The sequence below is a fragment of the Sitophilus oryzae genome, unplaced genomic scaffold (assembly GCF_002938485.1).
Source record: "Sitophilus oryzae breed Bouriz unplaced genomic scaffold, Soryzae_2.0 scaffold_1122_pilon_pilon, whole genome shotgun sequence".
Lineage (NCBI taxonomy): Eukaryota > Metazoa > Arthropoda > Insecta > Coleoptera > Curculionidae > Sitophilus > Sitophilus oryzae.
The window spans coordinates 484,177-500,147 of record NW_022145752.1 but is presented as its reverse complement, the minus strand read 5'-3'; the positions used below and the strand labels follow the sequence as shown (position 1 = coordinate 500,147).

At 32.2% G+C, this 15,971-nt stretch overlaps 1 protein-coding gene across 1 annotated transcript in view; it reads left to right on the top strand.

Annotated features, from left to right (window-relative positions):
* Positions 1-15,971, top strand: part of LOC115886136 (potassium voltage-gated channel subfamily H member 8) — a 118,278-nt gene that overhangs the window by 19,020 nt on the left and 83,287 nt on the right. The window contains exon 3 of the mRNA XM_030905208.1: positions 11,769-11,959. Within this exon, the coding sequence (XP_030761068.1) occupies positions 11,769-11,959 (191 nt within the window). The remainder of the gene's footprint in view (positions 1-11,768; positions 11,960-15,971) is intronic.

Below are 15,971 nucleotides of genomic sequence, written 5' to 3'. Positions count from 1 at the left end.
CACTGATTTGCTAAGACTACGCCAGTAAAAGTTCAACAGCTATTTTTGAAATCAACTTTTACTAGTGAATGGTAGCATTCCCTGGACGATAGCAGGAAGTTTGAAAGATTCAGTTAGCGCGGTTGCCACCTGTTGTAAAATATAAAGATAAATAAGGATAACTTGAATAATAGGCAATATAAGGATAACATTAAATTGGGCTAAACGTTGGCAACTTGACAGAGGTCTGGCGTAAATTGGCTTTGTTTTTAAACGGTTTTATTAAACGGTTTTATTTAGCTCGACCCGTACGGTATTTATTTATTTGTTTGGGTCAAAATTAGAAATTGAAATTTAAGTACCTTCCTGTTGTCAGATTGATCTGAAATTTCGTACACACCTTTAGTTCCGATGACAATACAATACAGTAATATCAATAACATTGTAAATATATATAATAATAAATATTTTTCCACAACCCCCTCAATATGGGTATCAAATGAAAGGGCTACACTAGTAGAATACTGTGATTACAAAATTTAAAATCCAAGATGGACGTCGTTACAAAATGGCGTATTAGGTGAGGGCATGAGTAGTCGTGTCCAGAACAGGTGTGTCCAAGATTGTGTGACGTTAGTGACAGATAAAAAAAAATAGGTGATGAATTTGTGAAAATGTTGCGGTCCAACATTGACGTTACAAAAGGATTGGTAAATGGTGCTATAGGCCACATTACAGAAATTGTTTGGCCTCAGTTCCGTCGAACCCAAATGTACGAAACAGATGTACCATCAGTTTGGATTGACTTTGGCAGAGACGGAATACACGTTAACCCGAAAGCCATACAGTTTCCAGCAAAATTCAATTATGGTACGGCTGAAAGAAGTATGTTACCCTTAATTTTGTCATGGGTATCCACCGTCCATAAAATGCAGGGCAGCACAGTCGACCATGCAGTAGTGTATTTGGGCTCAAAATTGTTTGAGGAAGGGCAAGCATACGTGGCTCTAAGTCGAGTCAAGTCTCTGGAAGGGCTATATATTGAGGAATTAGATTGTAATAAATTATCAGGTAAAAAACCATGCAATAATGATGCACTAAATGAATTAAATAGAATGAGGAATATTCGGTAGGCATTTCCGTTAAATACTAAAAACTAGAAAATAAAAAATCGGTAAAAAAACTTTTAAGTTAAACGGTTTTATCTTACGTGCACTGAAAACTAGAAAATAATAATAACAATTAGGTATTTTGAACTTCTAGTTCAGAAATATTTTAGTACTAGGCAGAATAGCTTTTAGGCATATTAGACTAAAATAAAAACGTGGGGCCCCTCTGAAATCCTACCTATGGCAAAGTATATCTTTATATACTTTGGTAGATCATGAGCTCGGCGTTCGCTGGTGAAGCCGCCACGGCTGGTTATTGATTGTCAAAATCTCCAGTTACGATTATAGTAAGTCGATGCAATCCACACTTAGTATAGAAGAAAGTATTACAGCAATAGTTAATGGGCTCCACGTTTTTATTTTAGTCTAATATGCCTAAAAGCTATTCTGCCTAGTACTAAAATATTTCTGAACTAGAAGTTCAAAATACCTAATTGTTATTATTATTTTCTAGTTTTCAGTGCACATAAGATAAAACCGTTTAACGTAAAAGTTTTTTTACCGATTTTTTATTTGTGGTTACGTATAATTGTTTTGTTATCGTTGTAAAAACTGCCGTATAAACGTATTAAAAAAGTTCTCAGAAAATACGACAGGGTCGTATTAAAAAAATACTGTAATTGACTGAAACTGAATTTTATTTACAATACTTTTGTCCAAACAAATGAATCGTTAACGGCGCATACTTCTCGAAAAGTAAAAAGGAAAAAATCAATTAAATATTTCACTGTAGAGAATAGACAATTGAAATTAAAAAGCATGCAACTAACATAAACATGCCAGGAGTTACAAACAAGAATTAAAAAAATACCAATAAAATATTTATTGAACAATATAAAGAGGCTACGTACAAATTATGCCCATCAATGGGCGTAGCAAATTTTATTAATATTCAAATTCCACAAATTAATAAATCCACAATTTTTTTTGAGAAACTTCTATTTTTTTCATGGCAGGAAACAAAGTAGGTACCGCATTGTATTTTATACGGTTACAAAGTGAATTGGTAAACATTTTAAATTCAAAGTGAACAGAACACAACCTGTACTTGTGGGCCTTATTTATATCTTCAATCAAGTCTCCGTTAGCTGCAATTGCCCATGTTCTTGCCCTAAAAATGTATTCTTAACTTATTACAAACACAAGAAACGAAAATAAACTAGAAAAACCAAATATATAACACAATAAACAAAAATAAAACAACTATAAAATATAACTCAAGAAATAAACAAAATAAATTAATCCGTACACTACTGACTCGAATCAGCCGAAAGTGTGCGCAGTCGATGAAAGAAACTACGACACTGGTTACTTTCTGTTGATGGAAACCCTAACGGCGGCGTGCGCGACGGTATGCGCGTAGCGTTCCCGCCAAAGAGAGTTAGCCTGCCGTGTGATTTATATGCCGTGGTATTACTTTTAATAATTCTTTAGTTTCTTTTATTATCAATCATGGCCTACTAATAAACATGATCTTTTAATATATTTTTTTTAAATATTGCCTTAAATAATGAAAATAGAGGGTTATATATTTTCGAGAAGCTTATGGCAAGCCAGATCATAAAATTTATAAATATACAGGGTATCCCATTTAAGAAAACATAACTTTAGTTCATATCTTTAAAGGCAATCTACACGTATCACTTTGGATGATTCTCCACTAAAAACGACAAATGTAAATGAGTATTTATATTCTAATTTTCGTATTTTACTACAATTTTACATCTAAACCATTTAGGTTTATTTGTGCCATTTCTGTTTATTATGGGCACTTCACAAATTGCTGAAACTAGGACAGTTGCTCTATTGTGGCTCTAGAAACTAACTTAAATTGTATTACGTTCAAATTAACAGAGTGCTGAAATTAGGACACTTATTTAAACACAAATATATAGGTACGTTTTCGAGTTGAATGGTATCTAAATTATCCAAACAATTTCGGTGGAAAATTATCACATAATCACACGCTTTCCTTTAGCATGAGGTTTATCAAACTAATAAACTTGCAAATCCAATCGATATAATATAAACAAATAATATTTTGAAATTGATTTTCGGCTATAAATTGTTTAACAAAGCAGAGAGGGTGATATACAGGGTGAATTTCCTATAATGTTCTCTATGGGTATCTCGGAAACTACTGGAGATAGAGAGTTAGTTAAATTTGGAAAGAATTACAATTTTGTGGGGTCATAAATATGCGCTTTCCCAGATTTTTGAAAAAGTTCATGCTTTCCTAGATATTTCGAAAAAAACAAATTTTGGCTATTTTAAAAATTGTCCCTAATTTCCATTATAATCTATTTTAGACAAAAAGTGTTCAGATAAAAGTTGTAGATAATCACATCCCTAATAACATTGTGTTCACCGATTTTTTTTAAAGCCTGTCATTTTTGACATATGATACAAACATATTTTTTTTTAAATGGAAACCATAGTTGGCCATGACTTCATAAAAAGCGCCATTTTTTAAGCTTTTCAGCGATATAAGTTATAATATGTTTCTTTCACAAAATTACTGAGTTATAGCCCATTCTTATCTTTCTTGACTAATTTCACTTAGTGAGCCATGGAAACAAGTTCAATCGTTGCTCTCATAAATGTGAAATGTTCACATCCAATCTTTGTAAATTAAAATGAAGAAAAATTGTAAATAAGAGTTTTCAAATGAAGAAAAGCGTGTAGAATTATTGGTTCAACTTTGGTTCATTTTCTTGGCCATACAGTTTCGAGGATACGTTGACCGGTGAACGTTACTTACGTTTTTTTAGAGAACGGTCTTCAAGACATGTTAGAAAAGTTAAATTTAGATACTTGCGCAGTAATAGAGTGGTTCCAACATGACTTCCACACCAACCCCCCCCCCCTCAATATTAAAAATGATTTATATCATAATTATGTAGACTCAGGGATAGAAAGAGGTAGACCAATTGCTTGGGTCTCCTCGGTCACCTGACCTATCCATTTTAGATTTATTTATGCGGTATGGTTAACAACAAGGTTTACAAAAGAAATTATGAATTAAAAGAGGCACTCGCAGAGGCGGAACAGGAGAAGTTTAATTAAGTCGACCGGTCTTTCTGTGAGAATAGCTAGAAATTCAGTTTTAAAAAGATACATTTATGTACTCAAAACAACGGCGGATTTTTTGAACATTTTCTAAAATAACTTAAAGTGTATGTAGTGATATTTTTTATTGATTAAGTGTTAGTTTGTGTAATGTAAATTGTAAAGATAATAATATATTTTGTCTTTTTATAAGTTATAAATCATATCAAAATTGAAAACCGATCTCTAATAAACGTAAGTAACTTTCACCGGTCAACATATCTTCGAAACTGTATGGCCAAGAAAAGTTGAACCAATAATCCTACAGGCTTTTCTGACCCCACAAAACTTAGTAGTTTCCGAGATGCCCATAGAGAACATCGTAGGAAACTCACCCTGTATGGTTCATATTAAATAAACTCTCCAAGGCCAAACTATTGGTCTTTTCTAAAATTCCAATAAATGCACACCTGCGTGTCAAGCGACAAACAATCGAACAAGTGACCTCAATAAAGTATTTAGAAGGTAACAATAGTCAGTGCGACCCGAAAAGAGAAATATTTTCAAGAATTGAGCAAGCGAGAAAAATCTTCGTGAGTATGAAATAATTTTTTACAAGACGAGACTTCGGTGCGGAACTCAAAACTCGAATGGCCATATGCTAAGTCTTTTCTGTGTTACTCTATAGGTAGATGTGAGAGCTGGACACTGGATTCACAGACCGAAAAGAGAATAGAAGCCTTCGAAATTTATGTGTACAGACGGATGCTGCGAATCTCATGGGTACAAAGTATCGCCAACGATGAAGTACTCCAGCGCATACTTTGATTAATCGTGATGTAACATTTCTTTGTAATTTGTAAAATGATGAACCACCCCAAAAAATACCAAGGAGTGAAGAAGCAGAAATAACTACTATCGAGGAAAATAATATCACTTTACTTACTACAGACCAGGAAAACCTAAATTTATCAGAAAATAATATACCTCGTAATATGCCTGTTTATGATGTATAGACTTCTCTTAGATCAAAATAAATTTTAGTCGAGTCAATAGTATTCGCTATCGGTTTAAGAAAAGTGTCTCTTTAATCATGAAATGGTGCCTTTTCAATCAAGAATTTTTGCATGAATCAAAGAGACTATTGTTCTTGTAGCAAGAACTTCTTTGCATATTCATTTTGGATCAAGAGTGAAATACTTTGGACTGATAGATTCTTCTATTCTCTAAAGTAATTTTTTAAAGCTTATGAAAAGATAGTTAATGCTTTGGGCAAAGAAACGTCGTTCTTGGCCCTATTGAAAAGCGCCAATCTTTTGGGTCAAAGTCATATTCATTTCGACTGAGAGATCTTTTTTTTCAGTGTGGTTGGCAATAATGAATTTAAAAATCGTGCCCTCGATTACGTAACAAAAAAGATCGAAAACAAACCTCTCTAAAACCGTCTCAGATACTCGCATTTGTCAAAGTGAGTTATAACTCAAGAAAGGGGACACAATCTATATACATGGACCACCCTGTATATTATCCTGTGTATATAATGTTCAAACATGGAAAAACAGTGTCAAGGTAATGAACATAGAGAAAAGAGTACGGGATTTATGCCCAAACGTAACGGCAATCCCAAATGATTCTCTACAGGCACGTAGAAAGTTTAGTATCATTGATATACACACCACCGATTTACCTTGTCCCAGTTTTGTTTAATTTCCACCTATAATGAAGGAAACAATGATTTTTCATACATACATATGGAGAAATCTGCATACTTTAAAGTTTATGGTTATGTGCGTATTAAAAGTAGATATAATAAGTTTTATAACAGGGTTTTGTCTCTTCGGGGAGTAACTTTGATATTGCAAAACGTATAAGACTATTTTTTATAGGGTGAGATCCCAGAGCAATCAGAGATAACGTATTGTCACAAGAATGAAACCTTAGGCTCTCGGTAGTGTCTCATGTGCTGTGAATACCACAATAATATTTCAAAACCTAAAAGCATTTTCTACGAAAACTTGAAGAGATAGATAAAAAATGGTATATTCCAATTTAATAGACAATTAAATTGTGCATCTGATTCACGTAAAATATACAGGGTGTTCCATTTAAATTAAACAAGTTTTTGCCGTTTAAAGCTAGTAATTATTTAATATACATTTTTGGACACTCTGTATAAGGGAGTATATTTTTTATTATTGCAACACAATATCTGATCAATAAATAATCTTCAGTAAGTATTTAGTATTTAAACCTTTAATACCCTTGAAGAAATGAAGCCTTAAATTTTTTACTGCAATTTCACAAAATTGAAAATATTTCAAAAACGGTAAGGTTTAAGTGTGATAAACCTTAATCAAATTTACCTTTATTTCAACCGTAGAATCTAAAAATAGAATAATATACAGGGTGTTCCGTTTAAAAAAATACAACTATAATATTTTTTACTTATTTGGGACACTCTGTATCTTGTAAAATTATTTTTAAATTGTACCTCTAATAGTCCGTCAACGAACCTAAAACTTACAATTTGTAAAAATCTAATCGTTTAGCTACAATACTCCGTATCGTATGCTGTGAACAACCCTGTATAACATACATACCTATAGATTACATACAACAAAAACAAGTTTTGAAATTTGTTTCTACATTAATTAAAATAGAACTAATTAACAAACAGAACATGAAACAGTGCTTGTCGATTTGGGATTTGACGGTTAGAACTCATTATATTTAACAATGCTGATAATTTCCACATTAAAGCTTAGAATGTCTGTTGTTAATCGAAAACAGGGGATTTCGAATAACGCACTTCAAGTTATGAAATTCTGAACAAATTAACCGCTGTAAATAATTTATTGTTAATTACAATTTTACCTTTGACATACGTTTCAAAGGAATTTTCGCTTTATTTTAAAATTAATATACACCCAGATGCGAAAAACGCAACGGAGGAATTTTTGGTAAAATTTAAAGTGTTATATTTTTGTTATTTTTAGCCCTATTTTCATGATTTTTTTTAGCAAACTGTATATAATTATATCGACTTTAATTCATAAATTAAGTTTTTTATAAACTTTAGTATTTGGTATATTATACAGTGTTAATCGAGGGGTTGTTTTTTTTACCCTAAGTTTAAAACACCCTGTGCAATAATCACGTTTGTAAAAATTTTCCTAAAATATAATTTTACGGTCAGAACCATGACTCCTGAGCATTTTGTTTTTTGATTCATGTCAATACATGCTTTGGTTAATTTTTTAATGCAATTTTTTCAATTATTATTATTACTTTTTGATGTCATTTATTAATATGACGAGATGGTTTTGATGGCATACTCTATACTAAATTTAAAAAAAATACATTAAAAACTAATGATACAGTCCTGGTCTTAATAAACATTCATAATGATAACAGAACTAACGATATTAAAGAAAACATCTGTAATACTCAACTACACAAACAGAAGAAAAAATTGTAAAAAATACCTTAATACTTTGTATTGCCTCCCTTGGCTTCTATAACTGCCTGTATACGTCCGTTCATACTGTCACTGATGCTGCATTATACGAGCCCTAACAACTATATGTTCGGACAAGGACTTTTTTTGCAATAAAAATAGTAATTTGTTAAAACGACTCAATTTATTTTGTTTATTATTCTAAATTCAAACATTACAATAGGATCTAGACAATTTTACTATATTTTTATAACTTTGCAAACAAATCACTTTTGATAATAGCATATTTTGCCAAAATCAAGCCAAATTTGCTGACAACTATATATTGGGACAGCACAACAAGAAATTTGTTTAATACGGAGTTACATCACCTTTTGCCTTAACAACTGCCTGAACTCTTAATGGCACTGTATTTACCAAAGATTGGCACTTTGAGGAAAAAATTATCCCTAATTTCCTGCAGTTTTGTCCGCAAATCAAAAATTGTTCGTTAAGGGTGGTTTTTTAAATATTGCTTCATTTTATGCCACACAGTTTCTATAACATTGAGGTCCGGACTACTTGCAGGATGGGATAGAACTTTTATATTATTATTACCGAACCAATTTTTAGTTGATTTTGCTGAATGGCACGATGCTCCATCTTGTTGGAAAATATAGTCTTCGTTTGAAAACAATTCTTGAGCACTCGGCAAAAGTGAAGTCTCAAGTATATGTTGATATTTTTGGGCGTTAACAGTGCCATTTATAAAATTTAATTTGCCCAAACCTCTTGCTGACATGCAACGCCAAACCACAATCCCCTTAGGAAATTTAACAACCCTCTTCAATTACAGTTGAGGGTTCGAACCTTTGGTGTTACACAGCAAAATAAAAACACTAAATCACCACAATACAACAAAACACTTTTACTTTTACACTGGACGCGCGTTTCGCTAACCATGTTAGCATCATCAGCAGATGATTATACAACTTTTTTTTTAGTTTTATAATCATCTGCTGATGATGCTAACATGGTTAGCGAAACGCGCGTCCAGTGTAAAAGTAAAAGTGTTTTGATGAATTGTGGTGATTTAGTGTTTTCCATTTTGCTTTTTAACCCTCTTCAAGCAATCTTTATGAAAAGCTTCTGCTTTATTTCGTATTATTCGTTTTCGATGATCGAAAACGCAAACATCAAATTTAGACTCATAGCTAAATATGACCTTATTCCAATCATTTTGTGTCCACGATAATTTAAATTTTGCCCAATTGCAGCGATTTTTCTTTTGAATTTCTGTCAGTAGCGGTTTTTCTTTGGCCTAAATAAGAATTTGTATCAATAATCTTCAAGTAATTGATTATCCACACAAAATAAAGTTTACCCTGTAAAACCCCAGACCGCATTTATAGATATATTTTCGGCAACATTCTCTTGATATATTTAAACCAGTTACAGTATTTCGTTTAACTATTACTTCGCGAAGAGTACTTCTTCTCGCAGACTTGCAAATTTTTACTAAATTTCGTAAATCTCTCTGAGATACAACTTGGCCTTCACGAACTTTTACCTCTAACGTCTACATTGGCAGATTCGCCGTATTTTTTTAACCGTTTTATTTAGCTCGACCCGTACGGTATTTATTTATTTGTTTGGGTCAAAATTAGAAATTGGAATTTAAGTACCTTCCTGTTGTCAGATTGATCTGAAATTTGGTACACACCTTTAGTTCCGATGACAATACAATATAGTAATATCAATAACATTGTAAATCTAAGATGGCCGCCGGTACAAAATGGTGGATTTCATATTTTTCCACAACCCCCTCAATATGAGTATCAAATGTAGGGGCTACACTAGGAGAATACTGTGATTATGACAAAATTTAAAATCCAAGATGGACGTCGTTACAAAATGGCGTATTAGGTGAGGGCATGAGTAGTCGTGTCCAGAACAGTTGTGTCCAAGATTGTGTGACGTTAGAAGGACAGATAAAAAAAATAGGTGATGAATTTGTGAAAATGTTGCGGTCCAACATTGACGTTACAAAAGGATTGGTAAATGGTGCTATAGGCCACATTACAGAAATTGTTTGGCCTCAGTTCCGTCGAACCCAAATGTACGAAACAGATGTACCATCAGTTTGGATTGACTTTGGCAGAGACGGCATACACGTTATACACCCGAAAGCCATACAGTTTCCAGCAAAATTCAATTATGGTACGGCTGAAAGAAGGATGTTACCCTTAATTTTGTCATGGGCATCCACCGTCCATAAAATGCAGGGCAGCACAGTCGACCATGCAGTAGTGTATTTGGGCTCCAAATTGTTTGAGGAAGGGCAAGCATACGTGGCTCTAAGTCGAGTCAAGTCTCTGGAAGGGCTATGTATTGAGGAATTAGATTGTAATAAATTATCAGGTAAAAAAAACATGTAATAATGATGCACTAAATGAATTAAATAGAATGAGGAATATTCGGTAGGCATTTGCGTTAAATACTAAAAACCAGAAAATAAAAAATCGGTAAAAAAAACTTTTAAGTTAAACGGTTTTATCTTATGTGCACTGAAAACTAGAAAATAATAATAACAATTAGGTATTTTGAACTTCTAGTTCAGAAATATTTTAGTACTAGGCAGAATAGCTTTTAGGTATATTAGACTAAAATAAAAACGTGGGGCCCTCTGAAATCCTACCTATGGCAAAGCATATCTTTATACTTTTGTAGATCATGAGCTCGGCGTTCGCTGGTGAAGCCGCCACGGCTGGTTATTGATTGTCAAAATCTCCAGTTACGATTATAGTAAGTGGATGCAATCCACACTTAGTATAGAAGAAAGTATTACAGCAATAGTTAATGGGCCCCACGTTTTTATTTTAGTCTAACATGCCTAAAAGCTATTCTGCCTAGTACTAAAATATTTCTGAACTAGAAGTTCAAAATACCTAATTGTTATTATTATTTTCTAGTTTTCAGTGCACATAAGATAAAACCGTTTAACTTAAAAGTTTTTTTGCCGATTTTTTATTTTATTATATTAATGACCGTGGTTTTTGGAATACTTAAATCATCAGAAATTTTTCGAATTGATTTTCCCGTATTGTATTGAAGAATGATAATTTCGCCTAGTTTTTGATTTGTAGCTTTCCCACGGACCATTACTTTGAATTAAATATTAAATAATTAACAAAATTGAAAATTAAAAAAATTGAAATTACTGTAAATCTCACTACTCAAAGTATCGAGTCACTTACAAGTTGTCAATGCTGAACTAAACAGTTTGCGACATTTGTGACCTTTATAGCAAAGCCGCCTAAAATGATATTAATTATTTAAAAATACTTGTCCCAACATTTAGTTGTCAGCAAATTTGTCCTTTTATGAACAAAATCCGCCACTGTAAATATGGATTGATTTACAAACTCATAAAAATATTGTCAAGTTGTTTAGGATATATGGCTATGTTTATATTTAAAAAATGAAACATATATTTTTCAGTCATTTTGAAAAGCCAGGGCAATAATTCCAAAATATGACCTTATCCCAACATATAGTTGTTAGGGCTCGTATCATATTGCGTTATGCTGTCCCATTCTTCTCTAAGAACCAAGCGAAGTTCATTTAATGAAGCTGGTACCGCTTTGGGGTCTCTCCAAACCTCCTGCCAAGCATCTCCCAAACGCCAAACATGACGGGCAGTTCATAGTAGTATATAGTTCACAATAATCACCAAAGCCGCCTTATCATATTGAAAAATAACTTCCAAAAGAAATGATAATTGAAAAAATTGAAAATTGTTGGTGGCAAGTTAATTTCGCTCTTAAAGATTAACCAAGACATGTATTGACATGAGCTAAAAAACAAAATGCTCAGAAGACATGGTTCTGACGTAAAATTATATTTTAGGAAAATTTACACACGAAATTATTGCACAGAGTGTTTTAAAGTTAAGGTAAAAAACTACTAATTTATTCCACTAATCAATGAAGTTTAATTTCTATAATTTAGTGTCAAAATAGTCAGTACGTCCCATTATAACCATAAATGTTGTGAACGTTTACTTTCTTATCAACTTAGTTTTGGAACAATATCACACTCTGTCATAGTTTTTCGTTATTCTTTGGTGTCCGCAGCCGCAGTGCTGGGGGCCAGGTTCCACGGTACGGCCGATTCCTGTCTCCTCTCGGACAAGGTCAACGGGAACCTGGACGATCCAGAGGCACCACCAGCCAACTACGGAAGGAGAAGATCCAGGGCGGTACTGTATCAGCTGAGCGGGCACTACAAACCGGATAAAATGAAGACCAAGCTAAAATTGAACAATGTAAGTATAATTTATTTCTCGTTTTGAATGAATATAAGCTTATATCGTCTTGGTTACACTAACCATAAACACATTACATATTATTAAAGGACATTATTAATGGGAATTAAGATGCCATAATTCCCTCCACGTTTTATAGGCATAGTCTGTCCAACGACAAGATCCTTGACAGTGATAGATGTGTCTGTCGTTTTATTTTCAAAGTAGTTTATTTTATTTTACAAAGAAATAAGTTGGAACGCATAGCAGGAAATTAATATATTTGAAATTTGACTGATAAGTGATTACTTCAAAATATTGTAAAAAACTGTATAAAACTGAAAAAATGTAATCGAGTTATTTTATTTAAAAAACGGTATGTGTTAATACAAAACAAACAGGAACAAAACATCACGTTCCAAAAAAATTTAAAAATAACTATTTCTTACTTTCAAGTTTCAAGAAACTTCCCGCATTTATTATTATACCGTATGATCGAATAAAAACGGCGTCAGCGATGGCTATGAAATGAAGGTCGCTGTCATTTTATATGTAAATTTATATGGGAAATGTCATCGATCGTCATTTCCAAGCCAACTGGACGCCGTTTTTATTCGATCATACGGTATTTATCAATATAACTTATATACAAATACAAATTTGTAATATTCCACAGGAATAAATAAAACAACATAAATAAACAAACTATTTTATTAATAAAATCACTTACCAAATTTTGTACCTTAAAGGTGGATTAACAATAATCTTAATTTTTTTAAACCAGTACCTTTTGACATTATTTTTCTACAGTACTAAAATCCATTATTTACCTATCGTGTGATGTTGATATTTTACAGCTACTCCAGTTTTTAGGATATGTTTAGTGCGATCCTTGTACCATATACGAGATGCACTTATCTACGACGAGATGGTATACAAACTTTATTGATGGTAACTTTATTGGTGTATAAAATTTTCTGCCTGGGCACCGAGTATTAAAGTATTAACCATAAACTGTGCTCTGGGTCTACAGCCTACAGTTCACTTTCCCTCGATTTTTCCATCTACTTGACTTCAAAAGACACAAAACACGTAATAACACGAATCAAAATGCACCATCTTCCAAAACGCAGGGTATTTGACATAAGACACAAAATTATAACCTAAGACTTTGACTAGCCTCAAAAATTTAAAGGCCAGTTCATACGCATCGGCGTCCGTTTGTCGTTCATCGTTCCGTCAAACCAATAAAACTCCTCCACTTGACTTCAAATGACTTCAAATTCCTCCACTTGACTTCAAATGACACAAAACACACGTAATAACACGAATCAAAATGCATTATCTTCCAAAACCAAAAGGCAGATATTTAACATAAGTTGACACAAAATTATAACCTATAATTTGGTAAAACTTTGACAAGCCTCAAAAATCTAAAGGCGAGTTCATACGCATCGGCGTCCGTTTGTCGTTTATCGTTTTGTGAAACCAATAAAATTGAAATATCATCTGTCATTTTCGAAATAAACCAATAAAACTGGTTAAAAACAACAAGTGACGACGCATGACGGATTTTTATTTAAATCCATCCATAAGTTAACTTAAAAAATATTGGAAACTTTTTTTAGTAAAATAAATAGTTTGGTATGGGACGCCATCTGCTTTTCTTCTGACCTCGTCTGTCGAAATCTTACCTATAAAAAAAACAGAGTATAACAACCATGAAATACAATAGAAATTTTCAGTAATAATATAAAACAAAAATGGACAGTCATCCAACTACACTAATAATTTATTTACATCATTAATGTCACGTATAATAAATTTACAAGAGGACAGTTTCATCGACATCCTCTGCTACTATATTTTTCTGCCCCAGTCACTGAAAGTATTTTTTATATTTCCTTTGGTAAACGGATTTATTTTTAGGTGGAATTAACGCTTCTCGTGCTTCTTCAGCTTTTTTAATATTTCCTCCATTGAAATGACGATCGATGATATTTCCCGTATAATTTTACATATAAAATATCAGCGATCTTCATTACATAACCATCGTTGACGCCCTTTTTTTCTATCATACGGTACTATTTTATTTTAATTATATTTTTTTTCATAATTTTTGTGTATATGAGAGTCAGATATTTTATTTGATTTTTTTTTACATTAACATTAGACACAGCGGTGTTAAGCAATAATACAGTATTTGTGAAATGTGAAAGTATTTGAAAAATATGTGTTTTTATAAATTATAAAATAGTTGTGTGTAAAAAAAAATGTTTTTATCAATAATTATAAAATACTTGTGTGTATATCGTTTTCACAATTTTAGTGTATATGATGCTCGTATATTTAGTAGATTTTTATTTACGTTAATTATTAGAGCATTCGACACACAGATCTGTTAAGCACAAATTTGCAAATTTGCATTGTGTCATCATTTTCAGCTTATTCAACTATTTCCAATTACGGTGTAGCCTCCCTCACATGTTTGGAAACTCCGAGTGCCGAGTATTTATTATTTTCATTGTTTACCTTAACTGAAGGTAACATTTAAAATAAAAATATTTAAATATTTATTATTTGAGTGTGTTTACAAGCTAAAAATAAATAAATTCTCTAAACCCAAAACTAATTTCCAAAATTAACAAATACATCAATAAAATAAAAAAAAAACTAAAATATTATTCTAAATAAAAAAAAGTTATAACAAAAGTGTTCAAAAAGACCACCTTCTTGTGCTAGACAGAAGCCTAGGCGGTCGTAAAATCCCCGTCTGATTGGCTAACATATTAGGGGTAATAGTTTGCAAAGCCTCTCGTATTTTTACTTGAAGCCTATCCAGATTATTAGCCCTATTATGACCATACACTTTGGATTTTACATAACCCCACAAAAAGAAATCATTGGGAGAAAGATCTGGTGATCTAGCGGGCCACAAAATAGTTCCATATCCACTAATTAAACGGTTTGACTAAAACGGTAGAGACCTATTTTGGAAATACCATTTTACAATTTGAATTTTCTCACGAATTTCGTAAACATCCATTATTTTACTTAAAAAATAACTTTTACATGAGAACTGTCGCGAGAATCTATATATTCGTTTTGGCTATTAAAACACGAATAAATACAAATTCTAAAACATTCTTATCACATATTTACCTATTTTTATTTTATCGCATTTTTTCGCCTACTTTTTATCCGGCGGACGGGTATACGCTAATTCGTCCGGTTCTGCCTATGTTACTACTACGGTGGTCCGATCTGTATATTCTTCTTCCATTTTGTGTACTGTAAAAATATTTGAAAAACATGTATTTATTTTTTAAGTTAACAAACAAACAAATTAAAAAAATGAAAAAATAAATGTAAAACAAATTTATGATGACTTATAATAAAAACCTTCGTAGTTTGATGGTCCTATACTTCATTTTTGATTAAATAAATCCTTGGCTGTGTTCGACATCGACAACTTATCAAAATTAACAAAAGAAAAACTAATTAAATTTCTAATCAGGGCGAAAAATCTCGCAGCACACCCGTTTTTAAAACGATATCCCAGTTAATTAATTTAAACCGTTTTAAATTAAAGTTCCTGATTTATTTGTTTACGGCAGCTTTTAATAACGTAGTAAAGTCCTGGGTGGGGATATCAGAGAAATAGGTTAAGATAGAGATGCCCTTGTATACAGTATGTCCCCGGATTGTCTTTACAAGAGGAAAAAAACCTTTTTCATTATTTGATTTTATTGAAAATTCCAAACTGTAATTTTTAGCCAATCAAAACGTGTTTTTTTTGACAAATCACCATAGCAACGGATAAATTTTAGTGATTTTTTTTTTCCTTGTGGGCACCCAACAGCGAATTATACTAGAAATTTTTTGACGTTTATAATGACAGAATATCTTTTTGAGAGTCTGGTTGTTATTTGTTTACATAATAATTTTGAATACATTTCAATTACAAAGCTGAGATGTTTTCTATATTCTTTGGATACCTCCTTCCTTCTTAATGGCCAAAATGTAGGACTTG